General features: G+C 39.7%; 1 protein-coding gene across 1 annotated transcript in view; it reads left to right on the top strand.

Annotated features, from left to right (window-relative positions):
• Window positions 1-16,957, top strand: part of suclg2 (succinate-CoA ligase GDP-forming subunit beta) — a 114,139-nt gene that overhangs the window by 58,445 nt on the left and 38,737 nt on the right. Inside the window, exon 9 of the mRNA XM_059329465.1 lies at window positions 2,053-2,195. Coding sequence (XP_059185448.1) covers window positions 2,053-2,195 — 143 coding nt within the window. The remainder of the gene's footprint in view (window positions 1-2,052; window positions 2,196-16,957) is intronic.

Here is a 16,957-nt window from a genome sequence, read left to right as displayed (position 1 = left end):
CAGCTTCCTTGAGAGCTCTGTAAGCCACCAAAGTGACAGCTGTTAAAGCGAATTTCCCTTTTATTGAGACGTCGTTCGGGGAGCTTGCCAGGACACAAGTTCAGCTTGGCTAAACCAAATGAGGTAAGACATTTTTGTGCACTTGGCTCCCGCACAACTCAGCAGGGTAGCCGCGCTGGCAGTCGGCTAAATGATAACACAGGCCGAAAAAAAAAAAAAAAAAGCGTAGCAGAACCTCTTTTAATCAACGCTCTTTTCTCTGAAGTCGAGTCATAATCAAATTTTTTCTGTGTTGCTCGTCTTGAAGCATTGAATATTCCTGATTAGAAGATTTCCAACCAATTCACTTTTCAAGTGTGACATTTTTTCAGCTGTTTGTTCTTCCTTGGGTGATAATTTACTGCTGGGTTCCTTTTGTGAGTGTTCGAACAGTAAGTCTTTCCTTCAGCAGCAGTAATGTTATTTTTAATTAACTCACTGCTGCTGGCGTCACACCTTCCACTCAGGGACTTTTATTTCAATTTCTGGACTTTAGCCTGGAGCTAATGGTCAGATTTAACTTCATTACACTTAATACATACATATGGTTATTATGACCCTTTATTACTCACTCAACATAAAATGGGTACACCTGACACCATAAATCTGACTGTGAACAGGCATTTTCCCATTACCTAAATATGTTTTTGATTTTTAATTATCCTCTATAATGCTTTATAAACATACTTATAATGCATTATTGGCTTATCATACTGTAAAGTTATATTTAAAAGCACTAATAAATATTTGTAATGCCTTATCACAATAACCATAGTACATTATATAAAGACTTATAAAGTCAACTATCATAATACTCTATAACTGCTGACAACTCACTGACATTGTATTGGCAAGCTGATTATAATAAAGTGTAAACTTACTTGTAATGTGTTATCGGGAAAGAATTACCCTAACCTTATAATCATATTTTGGATTTTATAACAGTGATTATAATGTAATATTAACATATTATGTATTACAACTATGAAAATTCTAATAAACTATGATCCTCGCAAAAAAATGTTAGTGAGTGACCAGCAATTATGAAGTATTATGATACTTTCTTTTTAAAATTCTTCATAATGTGTTATGATTATTATTATTATAAAGCTTCTGAATATTTGCAAGCACCTATAATAGAGCCTGACTGATGATGGATTTTTGGATATAAGGGAATAAGAAATTCTGATTTTGATATATTGGCCAATATTCGTGTCCAGCCCTGATTTCCAAAAAAAAAAAAAAAAAAAAAAATATATATATATATATATATATATATATATATATATATATATATAGTCAGAAACAGATATTTCTGTAATAAGCCAATAGATATCACCTGATAAAATATGCCATGCTATATATCCATTGGGCTTTACCTATAACTATAATGATTGAGCAAAAGTAAGCAAAAAAAATGCATTAAAACCTGACCAATATGGGATTTATCAGACCGGGGAAAATTAATCTTTTTTTTTTAATGTGGATTGTGCACTGATTTTTAACTACTCTGAAAAGCTACCCAGAGAGCTACTTTACTTAATAATAATTAACATTGTTAATTAACAAACAATGTTACATTGTCAGCCAATTGAATGATAAATGATAACTTAGGAAAGAAAGAATAAATCGTATTAAAATAGATAAATACACATCTTTACAGTTCAATGTATGTACAATTTCTGACTATTAAAAAATAAAAATAAAAAAAGGAGCGAACACCATTTCCTAATCACACCAAGCCACATTTTCCGCATTATCTATATTATATTACATAAAAGTTGTCATAATGGCACATATCTCACAGCATATACACCGATACTGCCTTAGATATATCGGTTTACTCATATTATTGGTTAGGGTAGATGGTTAGGCTTATCAGTCGGGCTCTATAATACATTATTAGAATGTTTATAATGCATTATATACATGAGTGTCACAGAAATCCATTTAGGCATATATATATATTGAATAACTGATGCAGGACATTTTTTTAAATTTATTTTTTAACAGTCAATGGGGCCGGTTTGGCCATGGCCACATGTGACATCATTGACTTGCATGGTGGAAAGCCAGCTAACTTCCTGGACCTGGGGGGAGGAGTCAAAGAGAGGCAGGTGTACGAGGCCTTTAAGCTGCTGACTGCTGACCCGAAGGTAGGAATCTGACTGTGTGCTTTTGTTTCTCACAAGCTTTGATTATAACAATTTCACACATGTGCCAAAATGGTTCTAAAATGCTGAATTTAAAGAACTACCTTCAAAGGAAAAGTCAGATAAAAAAAAAACCTGTTGAATCGTCTTTGATATTGCAGTCATGTATCTTGTCATAGCACATTCATAAAGCCCTGTCTGTCTGGTTAGCTCTTTGTCACTGAGACAACAGCGCTCATTAGACTAGGGACCTTGGCATATGTCCATGTTTCACTGAGGGAAACACAATCTGGGAGGCTGTATGATTATATGCCATCATTTTCAATTGCAGTGGCATTATTAATTGCTGCTCTGCACCCTGCAATAAAACCGTGCTTTTAAATACTCGTTATCACATGTGCATCCACACACATGTACACATGCTAATTAACATATAGTACGGGCTCATGCACAACTCAAACTGAATGCAAATTTAACTCATTCTTCTGAATGTCTTGCAGCTCGGGCTGAGTGGCAGCTTGGGGTGTTTTACAAGTGATTCTGCTCTATGTTCGGAAAGCTAATAACTCCAAACTAAACAATATGAGCCTTGTAACGATACCGCAGTGCAGACTGTGTGTTGACAGTCATCACACCGCTAATTCCCCCGCTGCTGTCACTCCCACATCCTTGGACTGATCTCCGGTTGCGTCTATGTTAGCATCTCTGGCAAGGCGTGGTTGTAATACAGAGAGCATTTGATATCAATTCAGTCTCCTGCCCCCCTTCTTTAACCCTGTTTACACATGCTGATTTGACTCAGCAGGATATGCTTCAACTGTCATCCTACAGACTGGGTATCCACAGAACCCAGAGGTGTACTTTTTGTCATCATTCTAAAGACACATTTAATTCAAACTTAACAAAATAGAACTAACAAAAACAGTCTTGATTAGTCATTCTTTCCCCTAATCCAACTCTGGTTCAATGAAAATAAATCCTTAATTCACAGAGGGAGATGTGACAGTATGCTTGCTTTACTGCTGTTTTTCCCCGCTGTCACTCTGTCGTTGCCTTTTTGTGCCACTAGCTCCTTGAATGAGATTCTGTAATTTAGCACTCTCACATAGCCAGACCTATCTCCACTACAGACTGTACAGATACATCTCAATATATTAGAATATCATGGAAAAGTTCATTTCCAGTAGTTCAAGTCAAATAGCTTCAACCAAGTATTGAGGGCATATAGACTGACATACTTTTCAGAGGCCAACATTTCCATATTAAACAGACTTTTTAAAAATGGTCTTTTGTAATATAACATTTTTTTGAGACATTGAATTTTAGGTCTTGATTAAATATAAGCCACAATCATTTTCATTAGAAGAAATTAAATAAATTAAGACATGAAATGTTTCATTCTGTGTGTAATGGATCTAAACCGTGTGTTATTTCCACTTTTTGGATTGAATTACTGACATAAATAAACTTTTCTATGGTATTCTATTTTATTGAGATGCACCTGTATATATACAGTTGAAACCAGAAGTTTACATACACTATATAAAAAGACACATATGCTTTTTTTTCTCACTGTCTGACATTAAATCAGACAATCACTTTTCCTGTTTTAGGTCTGTTAGTCTGTTTTAAGTCCGTTAGTCCGTAAGAAACATAAAACAGCCAGATAACAGTTTCAAATGCACACAGGGACAAAGACCTTAATTTTTGGAGACATGTCCTGTGGTCTAACAAAACTGTAATCTGGCTGTTTTATGTTTCTTTTGGAGTAATGGCTTCTTCCTGGCAGAGTGGCCTTTCAGCCCATGTCGGTACAGGACTCGTTTCACTGTGGATAATGACACACTCTTACCAGCTTCAGCCAGCATCTTCACAAGGTCTTTTGCTTTTGTTCTTGGGTTGATATGCACATTTTGGACCAAAGCACGTTCATCTCTGGGACACAGAGTCCGTCTCCTTCCTGAGCGGTATGATGGCTGGACGTTCCCATGGTGTTTATACTTGGGTATAATTATTTGAACAGATGAATGTGGCACCTTCAGGCATCTGGAAATTGCACCCAAGGATGAACCAGACTTGTGCAAGTCCACAATTCTCTTCCTGATATCTTGGCTGATTTCTTTTGAAAGAAAGTAATAGTAAAAGTAATAAAGAATTGTCTAAAAAATCCTTCTCTCATTATTCTGGCATTTAGCAAATAGAAATAATTTTGTTGATCCTAACGGACCTAAAATAGGAAAAGTGATTCTCTGACTTCATGTCAGACAGTGAGAAAAAAAAAGCATGTGTCTTTTTATATAGTGTATGTAAACCTCTGGTTTCAACTGTACAGTCTATGATCTCGACACTTGCACAACTGCCCACTGAGCAGCGGCTCACCCTGGATTCCACGGTGTGTTGTGTTCAGGTGCCACTCTGGCGCTAGAGTTCTCTTGGCTGTTCTTCAGAGGCAGACCATTAAATTAGCAAAATAAAAGAGAAGAAATCGTCCCAAAAATCGACCACATAAATAACAACCACAAAATTCCGCCAACGTATATAGCCGAGTTACGTATTTGTCCCATTGTTCAACCCCAGCCTGAGTAGCTCTTAAATATGTTTGTAGGATGAAGGTTAAAAAGGTATTTCCCAGTCAGTTCAAAAGAGATTTGCACACCTGTGAGTTTCCATATTCAACTACTGCTTTCCACTACAAGATAAAATATTAATGTACTGAGAGTTGGCATCTCACAGCTCTCACACGTACTCTTTTTTTTCTATGGTACTAGAATAATGCCAGCTTTCTTGAATTAAACATCCAGAAACCATGAAGATGCTATGAATGCAGGTACCATCTACTCTTAAAACAGATGTTCTGTCACTATTAAACCGCAAGAAAACTCTGTACCTTCTAAACCCAACACTCAGTTGTGCAGATTTTCATACAAGTCAGTGTAAGTGCTGTGGGTCTGGATGTGGTAGCTTTTCTAAAGAGTTCTTCTTCATATTTATGGCACAGCAGTGAAAACACCAGTGTTGCACACCTTTTTATAGATGAATGTTAAAAACCAACCAACTTCAACACCACAGCAGGTGATACATTGCCTCACTCAGATTTCCACTGTGTGTAGATTCTATTTGGTCTCATGTGAATACAACTCATCAATGGTTTGTAGAGGGGAAAGTAAAAATGAATATGGTGGATAAAAAGAATCACAATCAATAGAGGAGAGGGAGCACTACAAAGACTTGTCACTCTCTCCTGGTACGGGGCCATCTACTGTTGTTATTGAACCCTTTAAAAGGTGGAATTCTGCAGAAAAGAAATCGGATTTTAAAGTTTTCATTCATTGCACCCCCCACCCAAAAAAAAACATTCCCGCATGGACAAGAGGAACCTCCTCCACCCTCCTCCTGTTCCTCCTTCTCTTTCTGTTTTGGGCTGAATCCCTAGATCCAGATGGGGGAGTAAGCCTGCTGTCTGTCCCTCCTGCTGCTGTGTATGGAAATAGAGACAGGGAGCTCCTCCCTAACAGGGAAAAAAGTAGAAAAGGATTGACATTAAACTGGGTTGGAAGCACCATTAGCATTTCAACCAGGGGAGCTGAGAAACCTGCTCTGATCTGTGGAGGGAATGTTAATCATTTCACAATAAGAGCGCAAGAGAGAGAGAAGCTCATTTGCATTTTTTTTCCTTCTTTTTTTTCACAAATTACCAACTCCCAAACTCAAAAATATGAGCAGAATTTGAAATTAATATGGTTCCCTAGCATAGGTGAGGGCAAAATATTGATTCCATGTGTCAATAAGTTATGGAGAGAGTATTGTTCTTCTTTTTTGTCCTTAAACATCAAGGCAATCAGTGCGTATGGTCTGCATATATGGAACCCTTTGTTGAGAATTTATTCATTGAATACCCAGACGGACTGGTTCACTTGTATCATTATTTCTCCACCTTTTTAAAACATTTCTTCTTCTTTCAGCTAATAGTTTTGACAGCATATATTACGAGGATGCTTATGTTCACGGGTACTGCATAAAAAGGGCTTGATGGAGGCTGTAGGGAAGGCCATTAATGTTCTGCTGCATACATGAATATATGCTATGTGCTGTGACTTTTGCCTGGGAAGATTAAAATGGTTTATATGCAGTGGAAGTGCATTCTGCAGGTACACAGGCGGTATAGCAGGAAGTATCCAGCTGTAATGACGCCATACATTTTGACAAAAACAGGTATTTTGTTGTCCTTTTTTTCCAGTACTTTCTCCCTCAGTCGCTCCTACGCTTTTGTTTCCCTCCCTCCGTCTCTCCCGCTCTCTCCCTCTTATTCTCCGGCTTTGATGTCTCAGGCTCATTGTGCTGAGAGAAGTGGAAGTGATGTGAGTGTACTGCTGGCACTGAATAGCAGAGACGGAGTTTGAGATGACAAAAGCCTCCTTTTTCTTGTTTGCTCACTTCCACAGTATCTACCCTCACAGCATTCATTACCTTAAACATTATTATTCTTTGAAAGAGAAAGGAAAAGAAAACAGATGAAATGGGGATACTGTATGAGAAGTGAGAACAATGTAGAGGGGAAAAAAAAGACGAAATGAAAAGATTGAGAGGGGGAAAAAAAGAAGAATCAGAGCAGTGTGTAGCCCAGTGTGTGTGTGTGTGTGTGTGTGTGTGTGTGTGTGTGTGTTAAATATGTGAGATGTTATGTAGCTCAGCTGGGTGTACTAGACCATTCAGCTTTGTTTGAATTTCGGCCCCCGGCTTTTTAAGCGGGGACGTATTTATTTTTCATGCTAAAATAAATAGCTCCACTTTCTTCATATCCACGTATAGAACAGTCTGTTGACAGAATGGCTGAATTTATTGAGGTTTCTCTCACATCACCTGTAGGCACGAAGCAGGAGCAGGCAGCAAATACCAACAGCCAAATAACCTCGTTATTGCCTTGTGCCCGCACCATAAAGAAAGTGGCAGATGGATGTTTTGTCCAACTCGACAATCCATTTTGTTCTCAAGGCTTTAGGCACTTTCCTGTAATTTTTATGGTCTAGAGTCAGTGATAGCATTTTTGTTGTAGGTGTATATGGGACACCACTATATTAATCTATTAGTTTTTTTTTTTTTTTAAACCCATTATATTACAATAATATCGCTAAAATAATTAAAAAAATGATCTTGTTCTAACATTTTTATTTTGATAATTCAAAATCACATCCTCCATCTTCAATGCAAATTAATATTCATATGAATATACACTTTTTAGGGCTATATGGTGGTGTAGTGGTTAGCACTCTTGCCTCACAGCAAGAGGGTCGTCGGTTCCACTCTGGCCTGTAGCTCTTCTATGTGGAGTTTGCATGTTCTCCCTGTGTCAGCGTGAGTTCCCCCCACCGGGTCCTCTGGCTTCCTCTCTATGTGTCGACCCTGCGATAGTCTGGCGACCTGTCCAGGGTGTACCCCGCCTCTCACCCAATGTCAGCTGGGATCGGCTCCAGTGAGTGTGGATAGGCGGTTAAGGACAATGAATGAATGAATGAATACACTTTTTATTTAAGGTAATTAGATTTTTAGATGCAGTGTCATTACATAGACATTTTCTCTATTGATAACCACATATGGGGGACGAGCCTTTTAGAAATATCTAATTGTCATAATTTTGACTTGAAATTTTATTGAGTTCAGGATATGATTCACGATATTGGAGAGAATGCTTATCTTTGCATAATAATTCTTAATTTTTTGTCTCTCCCAAACATCATTTTTGTTCATCATTATGTTTCATAAAAAGCAGTAGGTATTCTGTAGTCCTACTGACAAACAGCCAGAAACATGACCTTCTTTGAGTAGGTGACTAAAGCTATAGTGGTACAAATTAATCGTGTTATGTTACAGAGTAGTTGTCTGACTATGGAGATCAATTATGAGGTTAGCTGTGTCTGCTCACTATCAGCTTTGTGTTTCTTTCCACATTATTCCAAATATACTGAGTGAGCTATTTTTGAGGGAAAAGTCTTTCCCTCTCAGAATAACATTTTGTTCTACTGACGCTGTTGGCAGAGAGCCAGAGCCACATTTACGTCATTCTGAGTTGTGAACGTTGTGTGGCGCGCTCAGTGTTTGTGTGTGTCTGAGTGCAAGAAGTAAGGCAAGAGGGAGGAAGAACAGAATCATACAGTAAGAAACAAAAGGGCAGATAAAGAGAGTTTTAAAAGTCGAGTGACAGCTGTGCATCTGTTCATCATTTCCTGATATTATCATAGTTATGTGGCATAATGTGACACTCTTTCTTTGTGTGCATACATACAATACAGTATGTGATTGTGTGTAAAAGTCTTCAGGAAAGCGTGTTTGTTTTCTTGCTTGTTACCTGCGGGCTTGTTGCACGCAGCTGTAGTTCGCCGTGCCGCTGCGCTGTTTAAGGCGAAGCAAGCGTGCAAAGTGAGGAGGTGAAAGAGGCACAGATTGGCACATTAGCATTAGTTCAGCTGGGTGACCCACCTCCCGGGCAGATATAGAGGTGTGTTCATATGCATGTGTTAATGTTGTTGCATAATCACACTGTTGATCATGAAACATCTTTTCAGCTCCCGCTGGCGTGTGTGTCTGTGTGTGATCTTAATTTGGAATGTGGAGTCTCACCTGCGTGTGTGTGTGTGTGTGTGTGTGTGCACGTGGGCACGTGCGTGTAATCTTTAGTTTTTTCCCTGAATTATCCCTGCACCTTTCACCCCCTTTGGTTGTGTGGGATTATTATGCATGTCCCCTAGTGCTTCAGCCCCCATTGCCCTCGAGCAAAACTCCATACTATTTTCCTTCTTTCCAGCTCAGTGACTCCGCTTTAGCTCACCTTTGGTCCCACTTAAACCACTTTCCTCCTTAACCACTCCTGAGCCTGGCCAGCTCCAAATCCCATCTCCCACTCTACAAGGGTCGGACGGCTATTACTACCTTTCCAACACTGTCTTCTGTTTTCTATCAAAGTGTGTTATTGATATTATGCAGCACTACATACGTGGTGATATGTACCTGAACATTTGGTTCACTGGTGCCCCAGTGTGTCATCTCACTATTTCCTCTTTCTTACTATTTCCTCCTCTTTCCATTTCTTCTTGTTCTTTCTTTCAGTCTTTTTGCTTCTTTGCATTGCTCTCTTGCCCTGTAGCCTTTCATCTAGCTAAATCCTGTTAAAGTCAATGTGAGGAGCTCCCCTCAGTTTCATGCCTGCCAGCTAAATCCCACAGGAGCCCAGGCACTGCCGTTTTTCGTCCCCGTATGGGGATGTCTGAGTCCATGTCTAATGTGCTTCAACATGTAAGGAGTCAGAGAAAGGCAGTGGCTCTGGTCCAGGCCAGGTGAGCCACAGAAATGTGTTGTGAAAAGTAGGCATGGGGCGATATAAAGGTTTTGTCATGATTACCCTGGCCAAAACAATTGGGATTCACATGAAATAAGCAGAATCTGCTTCATTTCAATTGTTATGTATGGGCTGTGGCCAAGAGAATGTTATGGCTGGAGGAACAACTGTTGTAAACTGCATTCAATCCACCAGAGACAGCAGCTGAGACCAAAGCGGTCAGAACAGAAAGGGACAGGATAGGAAGAGCAAGGTAGCACCACACAGTGCTAATGTTATAAAAATGTATGACAATTAAAAAAAGAACATGCAGGAATTCAATATAGTACAGTACATTAGCGAGCTAGATCGTTTTCATGTCACTCATAACGATATTCCCAATATTCCCGATAATAGAAATTCACCAAGATATGTGTTTGTTTGTTGTTTTTTACCTGCAACTGAAATCCAAAATGATCCCATTCCTAATGAAAAGTGTCCCTTGTGGTTGCATACTGGCCTTTCACCAATTTATGGTATTGGTAAATGCCGTTCGATATGTGCTGATATGAAAACTTTTTTCTGACAAAATATAATGCAGAAAAAGACGCTTGGGTTATTTAGAAATGTTGTCATCACATAGTTTGTCCTAAAAAGCTGCTCTCAGTGATGTCAGCCCTATAATGTCATTCAACCCAGGTGACAAGAGGGCCAAGTCACGACAGCAAAATACGTCTGACATCACCAAATGCAAAAGCCACCTCACTAATCAGTCACTAATTAGCCCATTCTGCCTAAGTTATTACATGAATAGGGCTGTAACTATAACCATATATGTATGTATAACAGCCAATATATCGGCATGAGATTTTTTATTTTTTTTAACTCTGTATCAGTATAGGCATTTGCCAGAAAAAATCCAGCATCCAGGGTCCTGAGGATGTCACAGCGTATGGCTGTGATGGAAATCACACAGCTCATTCAGTTTCTCTGCAGAAATGCAAATTGGTGCAAATAGACATTGTTTTGTCACACCCATGTCGTAACCACCTCTGCACATATGCAGCCCTCCAGGGGACCCCAACAACTTTTAATCACGAGAGTCACCTGTGAAGCAAGAGCCCTCATGGTGTGTTTTTTTAGAGGGAAAGAAATCACCTTTCTGCCTGAAGCCGAGGGCCTGTGGGAGTTGCCGGCTCCATGTGTTATAAACACAAACACTGCAAAGCCGTCGAGAAAAGGAGAGGAAGGAGAAAACAAGCTACCACGGTAATGGAGTTCATTCCCAGCGCGCGGAATATTACACAAGTACTAAATAGGGGGCCAGCCATGGAGGGACGAGTACTTAGTCCAGCCGACACACTGGGGCTGCCATATTGAGGCCAGGCCACAGAAAGAGTGAGCGTTGCTTGTTCCAGGAAGACGGCGATGGGGGTTTGTGTGCTTTAAGGTAGAAGTGGCTCTCCAGGTGATGAATTCCTTTTTTTTATTTTTTTGTTATGCTATGCTGGGTCATTGTATTGGTTAGCCATTATATGAGGTAGAAAGCCTCTACCTCATGTAATGGTTTTCCTGCAGATTTGCTTACACTGCATTAACAGCCTGCGTTAGTGACACATATAGGGTTGGGTTTTTTTTGCACTGCAAGACCTCTTTTGCTCTAGTACATTGAAAATGACTGCAACAATATGGGATGCTATTGGCTAAATGCAGAGAGCACTGACCCCATGTCCCTGAAATGTATTCATCATGAGCAAGATGTAATGTAACAATGTGTCTGTATGCGCGCACACATGGATACAGACTGCAGCTTTATGTATTAAAGTGTGGTGTTTTTTTTCCTGTTTCAGCACATAGCTCGCGTGTGTGGTTGTGTTTAAGATTTCAAGGCTGTCCATTGAAAGTCTTCAGGGCAAAAGCTCAAAACTCCTTAGCAGCCATAGCGAAGCACATCTATGCACTGATGCAGGGTGGGTGGACTCACTTTACTCAGTGAACTCAGAAACCCCTGTATCAGATAAACATTTTTATTTATTTTTTTAGCAAAGTACAACTTTGATGAACAAACTGCCCGGTATTTTTCATTCGTGCTATCAGTGGTAGAAGCAACAGTTTTAGATTTAGAGGCATTTATCTTCTTTTCCATATATTGTGTTAACAAGCCTGTAGAGGCCACGTAAATAAGTGGTTATACCTTGAAGTGACAGCAGGTGCATGTCTGTTGTGTTGAAGTGTTGATTGGTAGAGCAATCGAGAGGGTAGTCCCTAAAGAAAATGTAAACTTGAAAATAACAGCATGTAAAATATCCATAAACTATGTTGAAAGTACATGAAGCACGCTCCATATCTTTCATGTTTCATGGGCAGACAAAGAAATTTTAAAAAGTAACGTTAGAGTTGGTGGACTTCTGTATCATGTTACAGCATATTTGCATAATTGCAATATGATTGATCAGATGTAATTTAATAATTGTTCTTATTGTGTACAATAGATGTAATGCATGAAAATGTTCCCTCACATTTTATTTTAATTGCTTTGCTCTCTAGTCTTTTTTACATTATTGGCTGGCAGCTCCCTTAGGTTTGATTAATAAAGCATTGCATATGAATGCCCAATTAATTAATTCTTCTTGACTCTGTCTATTTAATAATGCTCTTGACTTGAGACCCACTTGCTGTTTCTTCCTCTTTCAAAGTGTTTTCTTTGCTGCCACTCATCTCAATCAACATTTAATTGCAGTCATGGCAGTCCAAAACAAGTCACTTCTGGCTTATCTGGTAAGTGTGCCACACCACCAGGATTTTAGCCAGCTGAGCATTTTAGTTCTTCAGCAAGATAACAAACCAAAACACACCTCAACACAATATCCTTTCATAAAGAGTGACTGTGAAGGTCGCCTCAAACTGGCTTAACATGGCTTGAATCAAAAGCACATACAAGTGCACTTATCCTTGGAAATGGCTGCATAAGAGCCAGAAAGACATGTCAAGTGATTTCTTGTTAAAAGCAGAATGCCTAGTGAGGCAGTAATAATGTAATGAGTGGTGATTTGTGATGCTACTCACAAAAAAGTTGCTTTGATACTTTTGGTTGGTTTATTATAATACACTTTCATTTTCACTGTCATCAAACCTTTGACTCAAAATTATTTCAGTTATTAAGTAGGTTTATTAACTTTTGACTGCACTCTACATATAAATATATATTTCAGTAAGTGTGCAAAATAGCCAAAATGATTACACTACAATTTAATAACATTGTCATTATTACATTTTTCAGTCCCGATAGTTTTATGTATGTGGAAGCATCAGGCTTCACTTAGATATTGATTTGAACTTTGTAAAGCAAAAATTTAACAAATAAATACATAGACGTACACTTACTGAATTTTTATTTTATTATTTAAAATATGTAAATTGTGTGTGCTCCAGCAACTTGATAAAAATAAATTTAAATTGTCATTCATATGCAACAACAAAGCTGGTTCCAACTTAAACAGAATTTAAATTCTTAAGAACTGACTTTAATAGATCAGCCCGATTGTCATCAGTACCTGATGTAGTAATAGCCGTACGCAAGTTTATTGTCTTCTGTACCTTTTCAAAACACCAGCGTTTCCATTGATGAGTAAGGGCAAAGCTGCTTGTGACCCGGCTTGAATGTGGGTTGGACACAGCTGTCTCAGTGGACAGAGGTTCCTCAAAGGCCACACAATGGTTCCACATAAAGAGAAAGAAAGCATGCGAGAGCAAGGGACAGACACACAGAGCGCACAAGTGGGCGAGCAGGAATAATTCTGCTGCAGAATTAAAACTGCTGCAAGTTGTCTAGTGAGACGGAGTGATCACATGTGAAAGGACAGCAGCTTACGATCTTTCACATGTCGCTGCTCTCTTCCACTGACATGTATACACACTTTCCCTATTGCCTGAACTCTGAGACATAGGGATGAGTACCTTTCACATTTGAACCGATACCCGGTATCTGGGAATCGGTATCGGTACTCAACGGTACCAATTTTCGGTACATTTGCGTTTATGTGGTAATAAATGTTAATTTGTTCAATAATATCTAAATTTTTCAATTCAACATATTTATGTCTCAAAATATAAACCTATATCAAAACAACTTATAACTCATTTATATCAAAACAATATAACATCCAGGATGAGCAGTGCTTTATTGTTGAGTGAATGTGCATTTTGTAACATGAAGGTTGCCGGAACAGAGGTTGGGAGGTGGATGATGCTGTCAACACAGAGGAGTGCTCTCAGATGGCAAGTGCACGGAGAAAAAAAAAAAAAAGTTGCAAGTGGACGTGTGATTTGTTGTGATGACGTCGTAGCTGTGTGGCGGAGCAACGGTCAGACAGTATTGAGGGCATGGCATGGTTGGAATAAACAAAGTTGAGTCGGGCTGCTCTGTGCACATATCGAGGATGACGCAGGAGTCCGAGGGATTTAATGTCAGTGAGGCAGTTGGAGTAAAGTGGCAGGTAATATTCCTGAGTTGAAGAGCCGAGTATTAGCGGAGGACCAGGGATGCAGCAGCTAGCTGCTAGCTGTTAATGACTGGTCTACAGAAGAATTGAGAGAGCAAACAGAGTAAGGAAGGTCCAATCTGGAGGCAGACGAAGGCCAAGCCCGGGTAGAGACATTGGAGAGATAGCAGCTTGCGGCTAGCAGGCCTAGAGCCAGGCTGTTCGTCTCTGCGCCGGGGTCAAATGAAAACAGGTTGAAATCAATGATCAGTTTAAAGTTAACGCCGTTTAGGTACCGATACATGGTACCGTTTGATTTTACATGAATCGGTACTCGGTAGTACCGACGGAATTCGGTCGGTACCTATAAAATTACCGAATTCGATACCCATCCCTACTGAGATATTATATGTGCACATATATCTATAAAAGCAAGAAGCGTTTGTCTGTGTGTGGATGTGTGTCTAGGGCATATCTCGCTGACCGTTAGTCAGACTGACCTAAGGTTTCCTATGTGGCTTGCGCATGGCACGAAGGTGTGCATCCTCGATTTTGAAGATTTTTTAATTCATTTTTCAAAATGAAAAAATGGCTGTTTTTCGGCTGTTCCTAGGCTGTTGACATTGGACTGTTTCCAATCGGACGCCTTTTAGGGGAGCTCTGCCCCACCTGGTCAGTAATCCAATTCGCTCTTCATTTCCATGCCTGACTCATCTCATCTGAGATCTACACATTCCACAACACACCTAACAACCCTTACTCACATTATTCACATCCATCTGTTTGTGCTGCATGTAAACTTATTCCCTCCTATATCTGTGTCTGTATATATGTCTAACCATGTTGAATGATTAAGTTTCTTTTTCTTAAAATAACTATATCTGTGTCTCTTAATATCTCAATGTACATCCATGTATTATCTAATATACACATTGTATAATAACACTACGTAAGAGTATTACACCTCATTATACATCCCACTTTCACACACAACCTCATTGGGCCATAATTGAAAAATCTACTTAATCTCCCACTATACGAATAAATACTTCCTACGTCACTGCACTAGTATTATGAATTTGGGCAAAAAGGTGCACTCCACACCCTATCTGCAACCTCCAAAGCTTAGAAGAAGCCAATGCAAAGTGCCAAAACCTTGAATTTTTTGACTTGCCACTTGAGGTTGGCTCCAAATGGGAGGCAATCCTTAAAGACAACCATATTAAGTCTCCAACTTTACAGCAGAAATAAATATGTTTACAGACTGGTACAAAAGATGGTTTTGATATCTATAGCTGATTTCGCCCTTCTGAGCAACTGGGAGGATGTGACTATTTTACTCAAGTATGGTCTGTTTCAATCAAACTCTGGTGCGTTAAATCCTTGTTATGGTTCGTTTGTTTGGTTGCGTGTCAGCGCTCCAATTGTACTCTGGTGTGGACCAAAACAACCGGTCCCAGAACACTTGCAAGAGAGGATCTCGGTCCGTTTCCAAAGAACCCTAGTGAGGTTTGATGGCACTGTGAAAGTAATCCGACCACATTACAGGAAATGTAGCAAAACACAGCGGATTGTTGGCTAGCTGTGCAGGCATTTTGTGAGGTGTACACAGAGCAACAGATACAAAATGACTTGGAGAGGACTGACTTGGACTTCTGCTGAAGTCTGGTGTTATAATAAAAGGTACTTGGGGTGCATTTAGTTCCATGTTACTTTGGCTCTTGAAAATATAAACACAGAAATAAACAAACACTTTCCAAACAATAAGAAATAATACTGCGAGTATATTTTCCAGCCCTCTGCAACTTTTTTTTAAAATTTGGTCCACTTACATTTATGCACTGAATTTAAACCAGAATAAATACAAATGAAACCAAAAGTATCAATTTCACTCACTCAGCTCACCTCCACTTCATCATTTTGCCACTTTTTTGGAATAGACAGAAGACTAAGATTAATTTTGGCTCTTCAGAAACCTGTGGGTGACGTCATGGACACTGCTTCCATACTTTATACCGTCTGTTGTTACCTAAGGAGGGTGGTTCCAGCCATAGGCAAAGGATGGAGGTGGTTGTCAGACTCCATACATCCTCTTGTGAAGGTTAATTTGAGGAAGTGAAGGAATTGTCCAGAGATGCACCATGGAGCTGATGACTTGTCAGATTGATTTGCCCTTCAGGGAACTAATGCCTTGTCTGTCTCCATCTCCATGTGATCTGGGTTGGGACGGCACAGCATGCTTTTAAAGACTCATGTCATTTTCCACTGCCCTACCAGTAGACAACACTATTACTTAACCATCATGTATGCATAAAGACTATAGATTACTAATGTATTCAGCTCATCCCAGCGCCTCGTCTTGGCACCAATTCGTCCCCTGTTGATTCTCAGACACACACACACACACACACACACACACACACACACACACACACACACACACATAGAGACAGGTCCCATGGGCATGTCTGATTGAGCTTTCTCCTGTCTGCCATTCCTCATCCGTGGGAAATCAATAGAGGATCTGGGATTGGAGCTCGAGCTAATTGAGCTCTGCTCTCTCTGTTCTCTTATTGCTGCCAGGAGCGATTTGTCATCGCAGCACCTGGTTCACACCATGGGGCCAGGGGGAGCCAGCCAGCGATCAGATAGGGCCTTTGGATGCCACAGGGAGGGGAGCCGCGTGTGATTGAGCGACCTTGTGAAGTTGAGCACTCAGAGGAAGGGCATAGCAAAGAAGGGCTTCATTTATTCTCATGTGCCTCTATAAGAGCTTCTTGGTGGTGCGTCCTCTTTACCTGATGACAGAGAAAATAGAAATGGAAGTCACAATCGTTACAGTAGTGATTATCACTCTGTGCTTCATGGAACTTTAACTCTCTTAAATCTTTTACTTGCTGCAGTGAGCAGGTCCTTGGTAAAACACTGGTCATGCATCTATTTGCATGTATTTTTACATCCCACTGCTAACCAAG

The sequence above is a fragment of the Centropristis striata genome, chromosome 3 (assembly GCF_030273125.1).
Source record: "Centropristis striata isolate RG_2023a ecotype Rhode Island chromosome 3, C.striata_1.0, whole genome shotgun sequence".
Classification (NCBI taxonomy): Eukaryota; Metazoa; Chordata; class Actinopteri; order Perciformes; family Serranidae; genus Centropristis; species Centropristis striata.
Note: the sequence above shows the minus strand (reverse complement) of the source record. Positions and strands in the feature narration are given on the sequence as shown.